Raw genomic sequence first — 22,735 nt, 5'->3', positions numbered from 1 at the left:
TTTTTGCAACATATCAATGCATGTTGTAGCATTTCTGCAAAGATTTTTTTTTTTTTTTTGGTCTTTGTAGCTTACTAAAATGGAATCTTCCCTTTTCCTGGTTTCACTAATTAGTAACATTACATGCATCATAGTTATAGAGAAGTTCCAAGTGTTCTCCTGAAAATATTTTTGTTCAACATAGTGTCAGAAACAAAAACAAACTTTGACAGTCAAACAGGTCATCTTCTCACCCACCAAATATGAGACAGAGAATGATCTATAATTCCATTACAATCTATTTATTTGGCTGAAAAAATGTGTTGCTACCACCAATGCTGCTATTTGTCACCACTGTAATCTCATTCATGACCAGGGTCAATCTGAAGACAAGCATGCTTATAAGGTTGTCCTTGAAGAAACTGGAAATCTTGCAGAATGAGTTAAAACCACTTTATTTTTCCAGGAAAAGATTTGGAGCAAGCCTTTGGCTTCCATCCAGCTTGAGAAAACTGCCTGGGAGGGACACTGCTGAGATAAGCTGTTGCACAGCTCATTTACACAGGAATGCTCAAGTTCACTCTTCTATTTCCAGGCACAAATCATTCATCTACCCTAAAAGTGTTTTGTTTTGTTTTTTTATGAGGGGAAAGATAGAAACTTTGCAAGCAGGAAAACAGGGAGGGAAGGGAGAAAGGTAATAGTTACAGAGAAGCAGCAAAGCCTCATCAGAGACATTGCTCCAAAAAGCAGGAAACCTTGGCAATGGCCTTATGAATTCCAAATGGGAGCCTCTCAGCCCTTCGTGGTTGCCCTTCAAGACTTTCCCCTGATCCCTTCTGGAACAACAGCATCACTTAAGTTTTGGGATCCACTTGGCATGTGGATTTCAATTGTGCTGGCATCAGAACCTGGGAGAAAAGGAGAAAGGACTCTGTTATTGGTAGTCCTTTCTGTGTTCTTTTGATACTTTGGCAGCCAATCTCTTCAAATGTCCATTATGCTCAAACTCAAATGTTTTTAGTTTGCCAATGTCAGTCAAAATCCCAAAGATTGTTTTAACCAATGAAAACATGTTGCATTTTCTCTTCATGTACTTTTTTTTAACCTGAGAGAAAGGATAAATCCCAGCAGAATAATCTACAATGACTTAATAGACTGATCCAGGAAACATTCAACAACATTATTGAAAGAACACTTAAGTGCCTACTATATACAATTTAGAGTGTTGGGCCTGGGGACTTATGCCTCCAACTTAATTTTTTTGTCTAGAAAAAAACCAAAAACTCTGTTGTTCACTTTAATTATCCACGTTATTCACCCGACTTGAAGCTAGATGACTTTTGACTGTTTCCAAAGATGAAACTCACCCTGAAAAACATTAAATATCCAGGCTGAGATTTATTCATTCAAGGAAGATTTGGGCCTACTACCTGTAGCTTAGTACTCTAGGTACTGGGGAAGTTAACACTACTAACTTCAGTAATCCACCTTCCTTTCTACAGAAAGAGAAAGTTTGGTATAATGGCAAAACAACTCTCAGTCAGAAGACCTGAATTTGAGTTCAGCTCTGATATTTTACCAGCTGTTTTTTTTGAGGGTAGGTTCAATTTTTGGAACCAGCCAAAAGTCTCCTGGCTTCAAGTCTGGTGAATAACGGGGATAATTAAGATGAACATTAGGGTTTTTTGTCTTTTTCCTGACAAAGATATTAAAACTTAATTTTCATGTTTGACTCATAAATTGTTCTAGAGATAGACCCAGATGAGGCATTCCAGGAATGTTATTATTAGAACAAGCATATTCCTTTCCAAATTGACTATTTTGAAGAACTCAGTTATTTGGAGGTATTTTGTTTGTCTTAAATAAGCTCAGCAGCTATTAGACTGTAAGTTACTTTCATTACAGGAATCAGATCTTATCTGAACTTTATGTCTCTTACTAGCAGAATTCTCTGCTTATACTACACAGTTAGGAGATCCTTGTTGAACTGAATTATTTCATAATTATACCTCATATATAATGTTATTAGTGAACAGGTACAAACTTTATCCAAATCTTATACTCAGAATGATTGTCAAAAATATAAAGTCAACCAAAGGAGATATAATCTATTGAAAGAATATGTCCTAAATCTGAAACTATTAAATAATTCTCCCAACATAGACTTTGCTGACTGTATTTGTCAATGACATCAATTTGAGGAATACATGAATACCTCAAGGATGTATGACGCTGCAATTGGTTAATTATGCACCCCTTGGAATCAAACCATTATACCCCACTGGGGTGCCACAATCCTCACTTTGGACTAGAGACAACTGTCCTAAGGAAAAAAACAAATATTATAAAAGTAAGAAGGCAAGTACTATAATATTCTTCTCTAAATTGTAATATTCTGTTGTTGGGGTTTTTCTTGGGGTCTCTGGAGGCAGCCTTCCTTTTAGTTCAGTAATCATCCCAAATGCAGCCAGGTGTTAAAGTCCAAATCCTTTATTGTCTCTTTCCTAGTCTTGTCTCCTTTCCTGGGGCTCAGCTAGTTTTCCTGGAGGCCTTCCCGATCTTGGTTTCACTGGAGAAGTGAAGGAGGAGAGCCTGCCACCACTTCTCTGGTCTTCCCTAGTTCTGACTTTGGCTGGGGCTCCTGGAGCTTCTAGTGTGCTTGTCCTTTTGGCCCTAAGAGCTTTTCTTTATATGCCTCACACTGAGTACAAACCAATCATTATATCACTAGGAAAACATTATTTCTTGTAGGATTAAATCAATGCTAAACGAGATTTAATCAGTCTCCTCAATTTCACTTAATACCTTGTTTCAAGTTCTGGCCCATAACATCTTGTAGGATAACTATTGTCTCTATCAATTCCACTGATTTAGTACCTTGTTTCAAGTTCTGGCCCATAACAAAAGTTCATTGGATGAAAACATATAGTTTCTTGTGGAAACAAAATGAGACCTATCTAAAATTGTATTGGATTCTCTAAGGTGGAGGGTTTGCCCTCCTTGAAGATCTTCAATTAAAGGATGCAATCATGGGCATTCTTTTAATTTCATGTGGATTTGACAGCACTGATATTCCTTATAGCTTTCAAATTCTATGATACTGTGAGAAAAGACATACTGACAAGAATGATTTTATGGTACAGTGAACTCCACAATGAAATATGATGGGACAACAAATTTTAGTGTTGTTGCTATAGAGACAAATATCTAATGGAGGAATATAAAAAAGGCAATTTCTGTGGGATGAACTGGCACCAGTTAAGCCTTTCCCACAGTATCCTGTTCAGTGTCACACTTCATATTTTAAGAAAGATGTGGAGAATTTACCCAGAGTTCATAAAAGGGCACAGTATGAGATTAAGAAGGGAATCTATGATGAAAGATTAAAGGAACTCAGGTTACTCAACTTGAAGGAGACAAGACAGCTTCTAGGTGGAGGAAGGACTATTCTAGGAAGTGTAAGAACCAGTTGTTTCCTATCACAGCTAAAGACAGATCCAGGGATTTGACAGTTAAAGAAAAGGAAGGACAGAAGAAATGTCCATGTATCCAGAAAAGTGAAGTTTGCTTTTTTTGAAGACAAGGAATGGATTGGATGACCTTTGGACAGCCCTCAGGGCTCTGCAATTGCATTCCTGAAGAAGGAAGGGGCTGTGGCACAATATAAGCTATTTATGACCTTGACTGAACTTATGTTTTTTTGAAGTCCTGTGCTCATGGGAATTACTATGAGTTTGTGGGGTTTGGGGTGTGTGTATATGTGTGTGTTTAAGACTGGATTGTCATATCACATGGTGTCAAATGATGTAAGTCTGACTCCAGGATATTCCCATTCATGATCTCATGGAAATCACTACATAGAGTTTTGAAGGCGTTTTCTAAACTCCCATTACTTCCTCTGCCTTTTGTCAACTCTCCTTTAATGAACATGGAGAGTTTTTTGTTTATTTTTTGTTCTGTTTCATTTTGGGATAATGATAGCTGGGAGTTGGGGTACGGATGGGGGGAGGGGGTGCAGAGAGAAGGGGCTGGCCAGAGAAATAAACTGTAAGCCTTGAGTTTGCTTAAATGAAATCCTCCTTGATGCTTAGTTTGGTAATGATTTGCTACTTGAGTGGGTTTCCCTGATGTTTTTATTCTAATCCTAAATATCTCCTTAGATGGCTATTTGGTACACCAATGATTAGCTACAAGGGACTAGGCTGTAAGAGGCAGTTAAACAAGGCAGGGAGGATTGCAATTAATCTATTGCAAGGTTGAAAAAACACTTAAAGGGAGAGGGACCCATAACTTTCTTCAAAACTCATCCTATCTCTTAAATCCTAGTGTCATTATCAGAAAACCCTGCGGCTGTTTTTCCTGGGAAAAGTTTTGGGTGATAAATTGAAGTAGATCATTATCGCCTCCTAGTGCCAGTTGTCATAAACACCCTTTGAAGAGCAAGCTACTTGATTAATAAGTAAGTTCTTCCAACTCTCCTACTGGATGTGGTAGTCAAATATGGACATACTATTTCATTAAGACTTGGGAACTAGTAAATTTTTATCCTGTCAAATTTCTGATGGAAGCTAGACTGGCTGTGCCCCCTTGAAAAGACTTCTGATCACAGTTGACTCAGCATCCAATCCTCGAAGGATGTCAGACCCACTGAACATATGATAGCTGCATTTGGCTCTTCTTCTGCTCTTGGACTCAAATCAAGGCATTGAATTTGATCCAACCATCCTGTAGAGTCAATGGCCTTGTTGTATGTCTTCCTTTGTGTCCCTATAAGAGCCCCAATCCATCAGGCCACCTGCACTGGCTGGGTGCAGGCTTTAATTTCAAGGGGTGACAGCAGGATACTGTGACAAGAAAGCCTATATCTCTGGAGCCCAATTCCCCTGAGAATCCACCTTGTCTGGATTGGTTATTTCTGGGCCTCAGAATAAGGTCTGTTTCCTGAGGACATTTCCTAGATGAAAGTACTGTGACGATGAGTTGCTAAAAAGAAAAAAAATCTATTCCTGCATCAGGACAAGTAGGTATGGGAAAAGGTCCATATATTTAGCCTAAATGAGCATTAAGAGCAGAACTTTGCAAATGGCCCCATAAAGAAAGAATTTCTCCTTCTTGTAAGACTTTCAGACAACAAATTGTCTTTCCACAATAAAGAGAAATTCTCCAGTAAAGTTGGCTTTGGATTTCCCAAGTTCCCACATAATAACATTCAGCTTTCTCACTAGTTATAGTTTCTTCTGGGATCAAAGAAATGGGCAGTCAAGAAGCTGCTATTTCTCCAAGTTTCCCACATGTGGCTTCACTTGCCTTTTCTACCTCCTCATTTGGGAACTCTGCCACTAAAACATCAGAAACAAGGGTGAAACTCCACTGCCCTCCCATCACCATTTTTGCTGCTAGAGCTCCGCTCTTAAAACAATGCTGTTTTTAAAACACTCAAAGGCACAATCCCAGAATCAGTTTTGTGCTTTCTACAAACTTTGTGCAACACAAAGTTACATGAAAAATCGTGTCTTGTTTGCTTTTTTTTTTTAAACACAAACCAAAGTTCAAAAGTAGCTCTATCCATAAATTCTTAACCATGCTTGTGTAATATCTAACAGGGTAAAGCTAGCTGGTTTTAATTTTTAAGCATAAGCTTATTGCCTATGCATTTAGCTGTCTCAAAGAGCAGAGTTATCTCCAGGAATATGAGCAAGGTTTTTTGGTGAAGCAGCAAGGTGGCAAATAAATACTCAACAAAACTCTGCCTGGTGGCCCAGAGTTTAGTATCATTTCCAAATCTGAAGTAATGAAGACTTTCAGAACAGGATAGTTTCTTATTATTAATTGCCAAAGGCTTGGGGAGTGGGGTGTTACTAAATCAATTCACTGGATAAGCTCCACCAGACTGGGGAAAGAAGTTTACCAACCACACTCCCAATATGGCCTGAGAGTTTTTCCTTGAATGATCTAGCTTCAAGGGATGCTCCCTTACACTCACTCTGGACTGGAAATGCTTCTGGGGAATTCTCTCTATACCTCATTAGCTTCCAGAAGATGACAGAACAAAGAAATTCATCTCAAGGATCTACTGTATCGTAAAAAGTCTACAATATTCAGTCCTGAAAGTCTTTCAAAACACTATTCTTATTCAAAACTCCTATTACTCCTATAACTTCTATTACTAATTCTGTGTTCTGTACCGATTTGTTTGTGTAATGTTGTTTCTCCTCAACTGAAAAGAAGAAATATTTCATTTTTTATCATTATGCACTAAAGTGACACATATTAGATACTTAATAAATGTTTTTTGAAGTCAATTGAAAGTTGGACTAAGAAACATCATTTGACCCTAAGAACAATGTATCCAATAATCATATTATAAAAACAAATGACTTTGAAAAAATTAAGAACTCTGAAGAATGCCCCTATAAATTTTTGAAAAAATTAAGAACTCTGAAGAATCCCCTATAAAGGGGGGATGAATAATCAATTATTATTCCAGAGAACTGATAATGATAAAAAAAATACCTACTAATTATGTAATGCTTTGAAGTTTTCAATATACTTTACATGTTACCTTACAACCAGTGGAGATACTATTATTATCCCCATTTTACAGATAGGGAAATAAAGTCTGAGAAAGGTTAGAGATCACAAAGCTAGTAAGTATCTGAAATGGGATTCAAACTCAGGCCTTCCTGACTCCAAATTCAGCACTCTTACCCACTGCATCATCTAGTTGCTTTAATAAAAATGAAGAATATTGCCCACCTCCTGACAGAGAAATGATGGACCAAACATGCAGAATGACACATATTTGGGCATAGTAAATATGGAATTTGATTTGCTTAACTATATGAATTTATTACAACCATTTTGTTTTTCTTTTTTTAAGATGGGAGAAAGTAAAGATTTGCTAACTGGAAAAAATTAAATTTAACTTAAAAATTTGTCATTTGAAAGATGTATGTCATCTGAAAGATGTATCCAAAGTGGTGACATTTGTAATTAGTGAGGCATTGTGAGCCATGTTCAAGCAACAAGAGATTTTTATTTTCCTAGAGTCCTATGCAAAACTCTTGAGGAATTCAAGTTAAATTGGAATGCTAACAATAATTATCCTCAAAAAAGGAAGAAATTGGCTTAGTCCCACAATAATCCTTCCTCATATACTCCTGAATCACAGCAGGTCTCTTGGCCTTATAGAGTTCCAGATCTATACATTCTTGAAATTGCCTTAGTCTCCTGATTAAAGATACTTTGTCTTCAATGGCTTCCATTGGCACAGACACAAAATTCATGCCATGTTCACCCTATCCCCCTGTTAATTTCTTAACATGTACTTATCAGCAGAATGCCAATACTTAGAGCAGTCATTATAAGAGACCCTGGAACATTAACAAACTCTTTTAATAAATTCCTTCTAGCTCATAAATTAGTTTGGCAAAACCCTGTCAGTCCTTAATGAGAGAATTTAATAGTATCCATTTAGGGAGAAAAAAGTAAGGGAGAGACCTGTGGGTGTTAGGAGCTACTAAATTTGTTGGAAATGTCAGTTATCAAGACACAGTAATGTAGGCACTATCAATGGAATGCCTCATGCTGGCTAGGGCTATTCTTCATCTATGTCTAGACAAGTCTTTTTAAAAATAATGACCCACAGACCCTCTCCTGAAAATAGCTCTGTACAGATAAAGATGTATGTGATCTGTACAAACAAACAGATCTTGTGGAAGGAAGAGAAGGAAGAATGTTAATACCAACTATGTCCAGAAGAAGCAATTCCATGAGAATGACACAACTATATGGGGGGGAGGAGAGGGGAAGAACAACATGATCTGCATGTCCCCTCCCAAAAGCATCCTTCCAGACCTCCATTTGTGTACACACACACACACACACACCCCAACCATAACTAGATTGATGAAATATAGAACTCTAGTTGTACTCTGGAGTTTTCTTGTTTCATTTTGCCTGTGCTATCTTCCTGAGGGATTGAACCTCTATTTCTATTGCTCTCCTTTCCTCTCTAGCAAAGGATCTTGAATCAGTGGAAAATTCTTGCTGTGTCAGTTGTCTAATCTGAAAGACTTAAATCATTCAACTGCTTATTCAGTTGTACCTCAGTTTGCTCACTTATAAAGGGGGGATGGATATACTTAAAACAATTTGTAGTTTCATTGATTTGACTGTTCTTTTCAGTGATATAATTTGCAACCCATTCCATATGACTTTTGTCATATGTTTGTCACATGGGGATCACCCAACTTGTCAGAAACCTTCCTTGATTTCTTGTAACATCATGAGGATGATAGTGGAATACACTGTCTTTTCTTAACCCGATACCATGAGCAGCCTAATCTCTCTATTATACATTTTCTAGGTATCATTCCAATGTCCATTTGTGTTGTTATATGGCAGCAAGACCAGAACTCAACATTCTTCAATTAAAAATGTATATCACACAAAGGTAAGGGAAAGATGCTTAGTAAATAAGAATATGCTGCAACATATAACCAAGAAGAAATTTTGAAGAAGGGAGAAAAAGATATCATGAAGGAAATGTATGAGAAAAAAAATAGAGATAATAATCTTTATATATTTTATGTAGTTCTTGTGAGAAAATTTCTTTGATAATACTTTTATATACTTCAAGGTAAACAATTTTCAAGCAGTAATACAAGGGTACACTGTAAATTCAAGGTTGGCAGTGCTGAAAGTGATGACTTGCTATGGTTTTTCCTAAAATTGTTTTTTATTATTTTATCCAAAGTGATTATGGGATTTTTTTTGGCTCAGATCTTTGATTTCCTTGCTAAAGGGAATTCCCAGTGAGGAAATTCCCAATATTAGTATGAATCCATAATCATTCTACAATTCATAGGTTAAAAAACATAGCCTGCAGCACTGAGATATCTAGTCTTTTGCCCAAAGGTCACAAAGTCAGCTAGTTAGCATTGAGAAAATGAGAAGTAAATTAAAGAAATAAAAATGCACAAAATAGTTTTAAAATTTAATAGCCTGTTTAAGGTGTGTGTGTGTGTGTGTGTGTGTGTGTGTGTGTGTGTGTGTATGTGTGTATATGTGTATGTATGAATAGGATATTTCTGACTAGAAGTCTATAAGAGATATAGAACTCTATATGTTATCTATCTACTCCATCATACTGGCTCTCTAAGGTAATTAATGAATTACAATTTTATCAGAAGTTTTTTGCTTCAATTGATCTGTGATGCCATCAATATGAATATTCACTCCAATCATGCAGATTTCAATTTTTTGGTACCTACCACTCTTAATCATATCTCCTGTAAATCTTCTAGAAAGGATGCACCCAACATATGAAGATTCTTCTAGTCCTCCTGACACTGCATCAATATCAACAGAAAGTTTGATTCTTATGTCCTATCATGGTATAGAAGTATCCTTAGGTATTTAAAGCTTATACCAGCAGAGAACAAATCCTGGCAGTTTTAACCAAGTCAATATGTAGAGTTCACTGGCTATTTTCCCATTTCCTACAAATATGCCCATATCTCCTCCATCCTCAAAAAATCCTAATTTTATCTTTCTACCTAACTGTTGCTTTATGTCTCTTCTGCCTTTTATGACTAACCTTGTTTTCCACTTTCTTTTCCCTTCTTTATAATCTATATTTCAAACTCATCATTCCATCAAAACTGCTCACTCCAAAGTAAACAGTGATCTAATTTCCAAATACAATGGACCTTTTCTTACTTCTCATTCTTCTTGATCTCTCTGCAGCCTCTGATACTGTTGATTACCCCCTTCTCTTTGATACTATTTTCTCTCTAGATTTTTGTAACATCATTCTCTCCTCTTATCTGACCCCTGCGTCTCAGTCTCCTTTGCTGGATATTCATCCAGAGCAGACCCCCTTAAGGTAGATTACTGAGTTCAATCCTGGATTCTATTCTTTTTAATTCTCTATACTAATTCACTTGGTTTTCTCATCAACTCCCATGAATTTAATTACAATCATGGGCTGATGAGTGCCCAATCCACCTAACCTTTCTGCTGACCTCCAATCTCACATCTCCATCTGCCATCCAGAACTGGATGTCCACTAGATGTCTTAACTTCAACATATCCAAAACTAAATTCATTATATTTTCCCTTAAGCCTCCCCCCCCCTCCTAACTTCCCTATTACTGTGGAAAGCAATACTGTTCTCCCATTTCCCCCAGGCTCACAATATAAATGTCATCCTTGATTGCTCACCATCTCTTACCTCTAATATCCAATTATTTGTCAAGACCTGTTGATTTCACTTCTGAACAATCTCTTTAATAAACACCCCATCTCTCCTGACATTTCCACCAGCTTGGTATAGGCCCACAAATCATCATTCTTTTACTATTACAATAGTCTACATGCAATAGTCCCTCCCCTTTCCAATTCATCTTCCATTCAGTCACTAACACAACTCTGACCATGTCATCCCCAACCCAACATATTTCATTGGCTCCTCATTAGCTTCAGAATCAAACACAAAATCCTCTGCTCAGCCTTCAAAATCCTTCATAACTTAGTCTCTTCTACTTTTCCAGTCTTCTTAAACCTTACTTTACTCCTCAACTCAGTTCCAGTGGCCTAAATGCTGTTCCTTGAACAAGATCTTCTGACTTGGGGTTTTGTCCCTGTCTGTATCCCATGTCTAGAAGGCTCTGCCTCCTTATCTCTATCTCCTGGCTTTTCCTGGCTTCCTCTAAATCCCAGCTAAAATCCCATTTTCTACAGAAATCTTTTCCCAACTCCTTTTACTTCAATCACCTTCCTCTGTTAATCTCATTTCCTATTTATTCTGTATATAAAACTTGTTAGTATATAATTTGTTTGCTTTCTCCTTGATTGGATTATGAGTTCCTTAAAGGTAGGGATTATCTCTTGCTTATTTTTATATCCCTAGCATTTAACACAGTGCCTGACATATAGTGGGTGCTTAATAAATGCTTACTGACTGACTGACTTACTGACTGTCTCAGCATGAAGTTATGTTTGCTGTCTGACAACTAGCCTAAGTGAAGTACATCTCCAGCATTAGATCACTTGGTGCTGAAATCTCTTACCATGGCAACCTATAAAATTGTATTAATATAAACAATTGAGACTTCTAATTAAAATGGTACCATGGAAGGCTTAGCAGAAATTCAGTTCTCCAATATTTTGAGCAAAGATTTTAAAAAGGGCATCAGTTTAAAAAGTGATCAAGAAATCCAAAAAGAAACAATAATAAGCATCTTTAGGCAGGTTGGGACTATACAAAAAGAGAATCAGCATATGGATATTGGGAGAGAAATCCTTCCAGGGATATCAGCATAAACTCCAGATAAATAGGCCTGAAACATACCAGTGATAGGATTGACGTGACCCTGTACTTGGCAGTACTCTGACCAAAATGTATTAAAGGCATTGCTAGGTATCAGTATTTGTAATGTACAGTAACGATGGCTTTCCATAAGGGGCTAGATATAAACTCTAACCAGGCTCTGAAACCAGGCACAGTAAGGGAGGCAAACAAATGTTAGCAGCTCAAGAAACCAAATTCAGGACCAAACTACAACATAAAGGAGGACATGATATAGAGATTCAGTGAAAAATAGGGTGATCAAAAAACCTAGAGACAAAAAAACCTAGAGAAAAGAGATAGCTAGATGATGCAGTGGATAGAACACCAGCCCTAGAGTCAAAAGGATCTGAGTTCAAATGCAACCTCAGACATTTAACACTTACTAGCTGTGTAACCCTGGGCAAATCACTTAATCTCAATTGTCTCATAAAATAAACAAAAACACAGACCAGTAGGGAAAAAAAAATAAGTAAAACTTGTAATGGGCTGAGGCTTGAGTTGATGCACTGAGATCCCAAGCACATGAGGCTAAATAGTAATTGGACCATACTCTATTAATATATAAGCTTGGAGAAAGAATGGCCCCCGCCCACTCTTTGTGCAAGTCCTGATGTGTTGTATAGGAAATGATGATTCTGGTGGGTGGAGGCAGGGAAGTGAAAAAGAAAGGGGAGGAGAGCTCAGCCCTCACTTGCTCTGTTAGCTGATTTCCTGTCGCAGCTGCTCATATTGCTATCGCAATCTTTCTTGCCTATATTTGCTATCGCAATCTTTATTCACCTCTTCACTTGAATAAAGACTGAAGATTTTTTCCCTTAACCTGAGTTCCTGACTCCGGATGATTTAAAATACGCGATCATTACAATTGGCACCCGATACACCTCCAAACATTTTGCACACTTTTGTGCACAGTATAAGATTTTACACACCACTGGCATACCCTTTAATCCTCAAGGACAGGCAATAGTAGAGAGGAGAAACAGAGACATTAAGACGCTGCTCCAAAAACAAAAGAAAGGGGGAGCCACAGGTAACCCTAGAGAGCTTCTAAATCTAGCTCTTTATACTATTAACTTCTTGATTTTTGACAAAGATGCACTGGCTCCGGCAGACAGGTTTTATAACCCACCGGAAGGGCAGTGTCCAGTGCGAGCAGCTCCACTATCTTTAGATAATCGCCAGGTGATGTGGAGAGACTCAGAAAGTGGTGAATGGAAGGGACCAGATAGGCTAACTGCTTGGGGGAGAGGGTTTGCTTGTCTCTCTACAGGTAGAGAAGGAATCAGATGGGTGCCAACGAGCCGTATTCGCCTTGTCCATCGCAGAGAGACGGAGCAGACTCTTCAAACGAAGGAGAAGACCCAAGAAACATCAGGTGGTTCTGTTGCTGATTGAGCTCACCATTGAAAGAGTGTGGCAGTTATGGCGTTTGACTCATGGACATAGAAAATCATTGGACTTCAAAACCCTCAGAAATCATTGGATTCTCTGAGACATTAGATTGTTGTAGGACTTTAAATCCCTCAGGAATCATTGGTTTCTTTGAGACATAAGACTTGAAAGCGCTCAGGAATCATTGGATTCTCTGAGAAATGATATGACTGTTACAGGACTTCAAAATCTGCTGGAATCATTGGATTCCCTAAGACATAAAAAGACTTTTGCTGGACTTCAAAAACTTGGGGGGATCATTGGATTCCCTGATATGTGAAGCAATGGACAATAGATTGGTTTTAGACTATCTCTTGGCTGCTGAAGAAGATGTATGTGTGACTGCTGTTTACATACTCTCCTTCTAGGACTTCTGGCAATCTTTTACAACACAATATTGATTCATATTGTTTGTTATACCGTTAATTGGGTGAATAATTCATGTTTGTTACACCACATCAAGCCTGTACTGACTGTGGGGAGAGTCATCACTAATAGCCTCTGTGTTGTTGCTATGTGCTTGTGTAATACTCCCATGCTGATGGGTTTGTATATAATAAGTCCCTTGAGCCCAGAAACCTGCTAGCAACCCCCACTTCCCTTTGGTGCTTTTCATCTCCCTTCCTGAGATGTCAGGGGGGTCATGATCACCTCCTTTTCGGTGCTTTCACCTCCTTTCCTGAGAAGTCAGGGAGGATATGATCACCTCCCCTTGGGGGCTCTGACCTCCTTGAGGAGTCAGGGATGGCATGATCACCTGTGTTCAAAAACAAAAGAAAGCGGGAGATGTAATGTAATGGGCTGAGGCTTGAGTTGATGCACTGAGGTCCCAAGCACATGAGGCTAAATAGTAATTGGACCATACTCTATTAATATATAAGCTTGGAGAAAGAATGGCCCCCACCTACTCTTTGTGCAAGTCCTGATGTGTTGTATAGGAAATGACGATTCTGGTGGGTGGAGGCAGGGGAGTGAAAAAGGAAGGGGAGGAGCGCTCAGACATCTCTCACTCTGCTAGCTGGCTTCCTGTCGCAGCTGCCCATATTGCTATCGCAATCTTTCTTGCCTTTATTTGCTATCGCAATCTTTATTCACCTCTTCACTTGAATAAAGACTGAAGATTTTTTCCCTTAACCTGAGTTCCTAACTCCGGCTGATTTAAAATACACGATCATTACAGAAACTATTCTCCAGTTGATAAATGATCAAAGGATATGAATAGACCATTTTCAGATGAAGAAATTAAAGCCTTTTCTAGTCATATAAAAATGCTCTAAATCACTATTGATTAGAGAAATGCAAGTTAAAACAACCCTGAGATACCACTTTATATTTCTCAGATTGGCTAAGATGACAGGAAAAGATAATGATAAATATTGAAGGAGATGTGGGAAAACTGGGACACTAATACATTGCTGGTGGAGTTGTGAACTGATCCAACCATTCTGGAAAGCAAATTCTAGGGGAAAAAATGCCCAAAGAAGTATCAAACTGTGCATAATCGATCCAGCAATCTCATTATTGGGTCTATATCCCAAAGAGATCATAAAAAAGGGAAAAAAACCCACATGTGCAAAAATGTTTGTAACAACTCCTTTTGTAGCAGCAAGGAACGGGAAACTGAGTGGATGCCCATCAGTTGAGGAATGGCTGAATAAATTATAGTATATGAATGCTATGAAATATTATTACTTTCTAAGAAACAATGAGCAGGATGATTTCAGAAAGACCTGGAGAGACTTACATGAATTGATGCTAAGTGAAATGAATAGAACCAAGGGAACATTGTACATGGTAACAGCAAGATTATATGATGAACTATGATGTATTTGCCTCTTTTTTAATGATGAGGTGATTCAAGGTAATTCCAAAAACCTTGGGATGAAAAATGCCATCTGCATCCAAAGAAAGGATTATGGGAACTGAATGTGGATCACAACATAATATTATCAACTTTGCTGATGTTTGTTTGTTTGCTTGTTTTTTCTTTCTTATTTTTTCCTCTTTTTTGGTCTGAGTTTTCTTGTGCAGTAGGTTAAATGTGGAAATATGTTTAGAAGAATTATACATGTTTAACCTATTTTGGATTACTTACTGTGTAGGGGAGGGGGAAATAGGAAGGGAGGGAGAAAATTTGGAATTCAAGATTTTGCAAGGGTGAATGTTGAAAACTATCTTTGCATGTATTTTGAAAAATAAAAAGCTACTATTTAAAAAAAGATTTGGCAGCAACTATTACAAAAGATAAAAACATGGAATGTGATATTCCAAAAGGCAAAAGATAAAAACTTGCAACCAAGAATGACTTACCTCACAAGATTGAGGGGGTGGAGGGGAAATAGATATTTAATAGAATAGAGGACTTTTAAACATTTATGATGAAAAGACCTGAAGAGATATAGTATTATAGAAACTTAGCAATGCAAATACAGGTATTAAGATAAACCTAAAAGAGTAAATGCATTTTGAATAATTGGAAGAGGCTAACTATGATAAAATAGTTGAGTTTCTGACCTCTTTGCATTATTCAACACTATTGATCACCTTCTTATTGACACAGTTGATTACCTTCTTTTCCCGGATTTTCTTTGTTCTCTGTTTTTTTATGATTCTGCTTACCTATCAATTTCACTGCTCCTTTTCAGTCTCTTTTGCTGGATCATCATTTAGTATCATGATCATAACTGTGCTCCTCCCAACACAACTAGTTTCTGTCCATTTTCCTCTTCTCTTTTCCCTTTATTCTGTCTCACTTAGTGATATCATTAACATGAATAGGTTCAATAATCATCTATCTGCAGATAGTTACAGATCAATATTTCTAACTCTAGTCTCACATTACCAACTGCTTTTTTGGACATCTTCAAATGGGTGTTCCAAAGGCATCCCAAGCTCAAAATGTCCAAAACAAATTCATTAACTTTCTCCCTAAAATCTCCCCTCTTCCCAACTTCCCTATTTCTTTCCATTTTCTCAAATCAGCCAAGTTCTCCATATTGATGGACCTAAGTCCTCACTCTCAGTCATGTCACATATCTAATCAGATGACCAATCTTGATGTTTTTATCTTCATGATATCTCCTGCATGTGTCTTAGTCTCTTTATTGAGGCCCTCATTACCCCTTGGCTGGACTATTCCAATAGTTCTTTAATTGTTATCCTTGTATTATATTTCTTCCAAATCCATTCCATTCTCCAGTTAACTGCAAAAGCATTTTTTTCTAAAGTGTTGGTTATGAATCTAATCTAAGATTAAATACAGTCTCCATTATAACTTTCCTCCTTCTACTCATTCTACAATTTAGCTACATGAATTATAGGAAACTTTATCTCCTATCCCCATGCTTTTGCATTAGTTATCTCCCATGTCTAAAATGCTCTTCTTCCTCACATCCATTTTTTTGTTTCCTGTCCACCTTTTAGGATTCAGCTGAAATTACAGAAAGTCTTTCCTGGTCTCTCCCCTTTTTTCCCTCCTACAGCTGTTAGATAGTTTCCTTCTGAAATTATCTTCCACCTAATGTATATATATGCCTATATAATATTTTTATATTTTCTCCATTAGAATGTAAGGTCCTCGAAAGCAGAGGCTGTTTTTGCTTTTGTATCCTAAGCACTTAACACAGGGTTTGACATAATAATACTTAATAAATCTTGGCTGACTGAATGATATTTTAACAAAGGGAGAAAAAAAAGATCCCTAAGTATTTTAAAATGTCAAACAGGGAGGTAAAGATTCACATAAAGAAGTTCAATATTACAAACAGAATTTGTCAATGGTTTTGTTCTATTCTGATGGTCTTAGGATAGTGAAGAGGTAAGAGCAAAAAAGGAATATACTGTGGAAGAAATAAGGTAGAAAGGAGGGAAAAAAAAAAAGAAAGAAACAAGCTTTTATTAAATGCCTAAACTATATACCAGGCAGTGTATTATTCACTTTACATATATTGTCCCATTTGATTCTTATAATAACCATGAGAAATAAGTACTATTATTATTTCATTTTACAGTTGAGGAACCTGAAGTAGACAGAGGCTAAATGAATTGCCCATGGTAACACTACTAGTATATGTCTGAGGTCACATTTGTATTCAAGACTTCCTCACTTCAAGTCCCGGAAATATATATTCCTAAATCCAAAAAAGATTTCTTTCTTATGTTATTATTGCATAGTACTACCTAAATAATGTTCTATGTTATTTTGTATTATATGGTAATATTTTTGCTAGTTCTCTTAATTGAGGTAATAAAGGAAAATATATAAAGAAGGACAGTATATATATTTATAATATAAGTATATAAACCCAATTCTTATTTGAACTAGACAAAAGTGTTTTATATACATACATACACACATATAACATAAATTTGGTGTAGAAATACAATAAATTCAACAGGAAAACAGGTGGGGAAAGATGGAAGAAAGGTTTCAGAGTGAAGTAATAGTCAAGAGTAAAGCAAACTTTATAAGGTGTGGATATAAGGAGGTATTAAAAAGAAGGAAAGTGTAAGAATAGTCTAGGTCTAGGTCAGAAAAGAAGAGGAAAGCTGCAGACCACTTTAATTATAGATTACTAAAACTGATCACAATTTTCCTTATTGACAATATTCTCTTTTATAAAGAAAATGACAAGGAACAAAAAGAGGAATATGTGTAAGGAATATTTATGCTCATAACTATGAGCATAAAAAGATAAACTCCCTCATAAAAGTGGAAGAGAGCAGATGATGCAGAATCCAACAACATATTGCTTAGAAGAAACACAGTTGAAATACAAAAGATTGACATTAAGCACTGAAGCAAAATTGATTATGTTTTTGGTAAACTAGAAAAGAATGGCATATCATTTCAGACAAAGCAATAGAAAAATTTCATGGTTTAAAAAAGGTAATCAGAAAAATTACATTATGCTTAAAGACACACTAGATAAGTTATCTAATATCAATACTTACTATGTATATATCAAATGACATAGCTTCTAAGTACTTAAAGGAGAAAAAAATTAAATTATAATGAGAAATAGACAGCAAAAATATAACATCTGAGAACTTCAAAGTGTTCCCTCAGATTTGTTAATCTGTTAATTTGTTAAAGAAATTGAGGACCTGAATAAAATTTTAGAAAAGTTAGATATTTTAGATCTCCAGTTAGATCTCTAAATCTATTGCTGGATAGAAATGAAAAAAGAATATACATAGTGTCTGTATAAAAATCTGCCATGTGTTAAGGCCTAAAATTTTTGAGACAAATTCAAAAAAGCAGAAATGCTGAATTTATCCTTTGCTGACCACAACTAAAAAAATTATAATCAATATTAAGCATTAAAAATAACACATTAGGGGCAGCTAGGTGGCGCAATGGATAGAGCACCAGTCCTGAAATCAAGAAGCTCTGCATTCAAATCCAACCTCAGACATTTAACATTTCCTAGCTGTGTGATCCTGCAAGTCACTTAATCCCAATCAGCTCAGCAAAAATAAATAAATAAACAAATAAAAATTAAATATTTAAAAAAAAATTTTTTAATTTTAAATTAAAACTTAAAACTTAAATAAATATTAAATAATTTTATCCTAAGAAATGGATTAGTCAAAGAGGAAATTATAGAAACCAATGATAACTTGATCAAAGAAAATGAAAACAGTGAGTTGTAACAAATGTTTGGGATGCAGTCAAAATAGTCTTTAGGAGAAAATTTGTGTCTATAAACATTTTCATTAATAAAAGATTAATGAATTGGGCAAACAATTTAAAAAGCTAGAAAAGCAATCAAATCAAAACATTCCTACTAAGTGGAAAATTAGAAATTTTGAAAATCAAAGAAGAAATAAATTTCAAAGCAGGAAAAAATGTTTGGGATGCAGTCAGAACAGTCTTTAGGGGGAAATGTGTCTCTATAACAAACAATCTGCATTGAATTGTTCGTTAAAATAAAGGGAGGTGAAGAAGAAAGAAGGGACAGGTAGATGGAGCAATGGATAGAGCACCAAAGAACAAGAAAGGAAGAATCTAAATTATTCAATCTCAGAAAACAAACTAATATTTTTAAAAATGTAAAAACACAGAAATAACTGGACCTTTCCTGAATGTAGCAAATTATTTCTATCTAAAACAAAAAATCAGCTTCCTCTATGTAATGAAGAAATGATAAAGGCTTTTCCAATAAGATTAAGGATAAAACAAATGATATCCATTATCACGCTATTTTTTAATAATATTCTAGAGAGTTATATCAATTAGACAAGAAAGAAATTGAGAGAATAAGCATTAAAAAATCAAGACAAATTTATCTCTTTGTAACTGACATAATTGTCTATAAGTATATCTGTAAAGATTGAATCCACAAAATAATTAATTGGAACAATAACACAAGAAAAGTAGGTCTAAAATAAACCTTCACTAATCATCAGCCTTTCATTATATTACCAGCAAAACTCATCAGGAAGAGATAGAAATTCCATTCAAGAAAACTACAAAGTGGATAAAGTTTTTGAGAGCTCATCTGTCAAGATACACATAGGAATTATACAAACACATCTAAAAAACACAGAAAAAGACAAATATTAAAAATATAATAATTGTTCATAGTTGGAATGTATTTATGTAATTAAAATGACAGCAGTCTTTGAATTGATTTACTTATTCACTGCCATGCCAATCAAATTGATGAAAAAATAATAGAAATAGAAAAAGAAAAAAGAAAAAAAAAAGATTAATTTGGAAAAACATAATGTTAAGCACCTCAAAGGAAATAATTAGAAAAAAATTAAAAGGGGATCCAGTAGTACTAGATCTCAAAGTATATGACAAAAAGTAATCACCAAAAATATATAGTACTAATTAAGAAATAGAAAAATAAAGCCAAATATGGACACTCAGTCCAGAAGCAAATGAACATAATAGCAAAGAGCTCAAGAAATGCAAGAAATAACTAACAGATTAAAGATTAAAAAAAAAAAAAACTGGTTGAGGGAAATCAAAGTTGTTCAGTCATTTTTCAGTCATGTCCAACTCTTAGTGACCCATTTTAGTTTCTTGGCTATTTCTTTTCCTAACTTATTTTGTAGATAAAGAAATTAAAATAAACAAGATTAAGTAACTTGCCCAGGGTCATATAGCTAGTAAGTATCTGAAGCTGGATTTGAATTCAGGTTTTCTTGACCTCTAAATATATCTTATATTTAGGATAGGGTATTGCAGTACCCTATCCACTGTGCCACCTAGCTGATGAAATAAGTTGGTAGAAATATCATACCACATACCACTAAAACATATAAATATATACCTGACTTAGATATAAGGTCATATAATAAATAAAAAAATTAGAAGAATAAGCAAGAAGATAACATCAATTATGGATAGAGTCAGTCAGTAAAACTTGACTGCTGGCTGGACATTGAAAGAGGGAAGTCTTCCTAAATAATTATAGGGAATATCACAAAAGATAAAATGGGCAATTTTGATTATATGAAACTGAACAATTTTCCTTGACTAGAATCAAGGCAGTTAAAATTAGAAAATAAATCATTAATGGGGAAAAAATCTTTGCCACAAATTTCCCTGAGATGTAATATCCAAGATGTATAGGGAGATGATTTCACTGTATAAAAAGAGTTATTCCCCAATAAATAAGTGGCCAAAGTGAAGGAATAGAAGTTCTCAAAAGAAAAAAATTTATTACCAGCATGCATAGAAAAATAAATGATCCAGATCATTCATAAGAGTCAAGTTAAAACAGGTTTTATCTCATACTTATCAGATTTCCAATGATGACCAAAAAGCAGAAAGATAAATGTTAGAGAGACTCTGGGAAGAGAACACTGACGTGCACTTTTGGTAGATCTATGAATTGGTTCAGTCATTCTGGAAAGCAATTTGGAATAATGGTTCAACTTTACCACTACCAGACTTATATTCCAAAAGCATCAGAAAAAGAGGAAAAGGACACTTGTGAACAAAAGTATTTATATTAGCACTTCTCATTGTAGTAAAAAACAAGAAACTAAGAAAAATGGTTATCAATTGAGAAATGACTGAATAAATTTTGGTATAAGAATATATATAATGGAATCTTATTGAATCATTAGAAATTATGAAAGAGTCAGAGAAATCCAGGAAAACATACATGAAGTAGTGCTAAGTGTGATGAACAGAACCAGAAAAGTAATTTATATGACTAGAATGCTGTAAATAAAAACAACTTCAAATTATTTAAGAACTCCAATCAATGCAATGACCAGCTAGAAGATTAATGACAAAGAATGCTTTTTATATCTTGAAAGAGAAATAATGGAATAGAAGTATATAATGAAATATACATTTTTAACTGTATGGATATATCTACATATATTGTGTTTAACATGTACTTTAACATATTTAACATGTATTGGTCTGCCATTTGGGGAGGAGGGGGAAGGAGGGGAAAAATTGGAACAAAAGGTTTTGCAATTGTCAATGCTGAAAAATTACCCATGTATATATCTTATAAATAAAAAGCTATAATAAGTAAATAAATGAGCAAATAAATAAGTAAATGCTGTGGGACACTGGGAAAAATATACATTTTTATAAATGGCCAATGTATAGGTTGTTTTACTTGATTTTTTTTTATTATAAAGGAGGACTTTTGATTTAGGAGGAAGTGAATTTATTGATGATTGAAGACTGATTGCAAATGGGAGGGGGGGAGAAAGAATAATGGAATATCAATGAAACACTTTAAATAGGATTAGCTAGTCCAATAGAAATTTGCAGTTTTATATACTATCCATTTTATGTTTTTCTTTATACATGGAAATGCCCATGTTTGTTGATGTTAAATAACAAAAAAATTAAAATTAAAATCCTAAAAAGGCCAACTTATGAAGCAATTTTTTAAAAAAAATTTTATTTTTAATAACAATATGGTGCATTTTAAGTAGAACTATTATTTTGAAATGGCAAGAAAAGCATTGTGAATATATTTAATTTTACTCTTTAAACATAATATTTTCCCATATTTTAATTATATTTAGTTTATTGTAGAAGAAAATGTCCAATTTACTTCATTATTCAAGTGAAGGGGCCCTTAAAAAAATTAAACTTGATGCAAATTTATACTTTTTAAAAGTTCTGTAAACAGTGATTACAATTACTTTAGGTATAATATTTAGGAAAGAGAACTTGAATTATGTCTTTGAAAAATTAAGTGTGAGATTTCAGGCAGATATTTGAAGGTCCACTATCAGATGAGAAAACAAGTCTTAAAAAGATTATAAGTCAGTAAAAACTAGATATCTCTTCCAACTTGGCAAAAGGGGTTTTGCTTTTAGTTTTGAACAAGTCTGGTGATTCCACTGGCATAGGAAACTTTCAAAGAAGAAATTCCCTCACTTGCTCTTCAATCTTAAAAAGTTGTTGTGACCTGTCTTGGGTTAAATAGTTAGTATGTTTAGTAGGGAGGATTTGAATTCAAGTCTTTCTAACTCTGAAGCTAACTCTATAACCACTATATTTGGCAGCAATTATTTCCAGCACCTGTTTGATCTCTCTCTGAATGTGACAAGTTCAAGGATTCAGTCAATAGCAATTATATTTCTATTAACTTGACCCAACATTTTACTAATGTGATCTTGAGGGAGGTTTGGGCTTTCTTTGATTTACTGTTTGCTCTACTTTTCAATATTAAGCCCATAGCCCTTAATGTGCTACTTGTAAGCACCAGATTCAACCCCCTGCCCTAGTGAAGAGAAGTAGAGGTATCTGGGACTAATGAGTTGGTCAGTCACCCTTTCCATACAGCCGAGATTATTTCAAACTCTGTAGTTTTCCATTTCTCATGGAAAGCTAATGAAACGTCAAGGTTCAGCAGTTTCTTTCTTTCTTTTTTTTTTTAAGTTATATGAACTCAAAAACATCTTAAGGAATTTCCTCTCCTGCTTCCCCTAATCCAAGCAATAGCACAGATTTTGCTGAGACTTAGAAAA

The 22,735-nt window shown here is 35.2% G+C and overlaps 1 protein-coding gene across 1 annotated transcript in view; it reads right to left on the bottom strand.

Moving 5' to 3' along the window:
- Positions 1–298: 298 nt before the first annotated feature.
- GPR143 (G protein-coupled receptor 143) overlaps positions 299–22,735 on the bottom strand; it is a 58,825-nt gene continuing 36,388 nt past the window's right edge. The window contains exon 9 of the mRNA XM_051991131.1: positions 299–890. Coding sequence (XP_051847091.1) covers positions 796–890 — 95 coding nt within the window. The 3' untranslated portion in view covers positions 299–795. The remainder of the gene's footprint in view (positions 891–22,735) is intronic.

Source organism: Antechinus flavipes, chromosome 3 (assembly GCF_016432865.1).
Source record: "Antechinus flavipes isolate AdamAnt ecotype Samford, QLD, Australia chromosome 3, AdamAnt_v2, whole genome shotgun sequence".
Lineage (NCBI taxonomy): Eukaryota > Metazoa > Chordata > Mammalia > Dasyuromorphia > Dasyuridae > Antechinus > Antechinus flavipes.
This window is presented reverse-complemented; position numbering and strand designations above follow the sequence as displayed.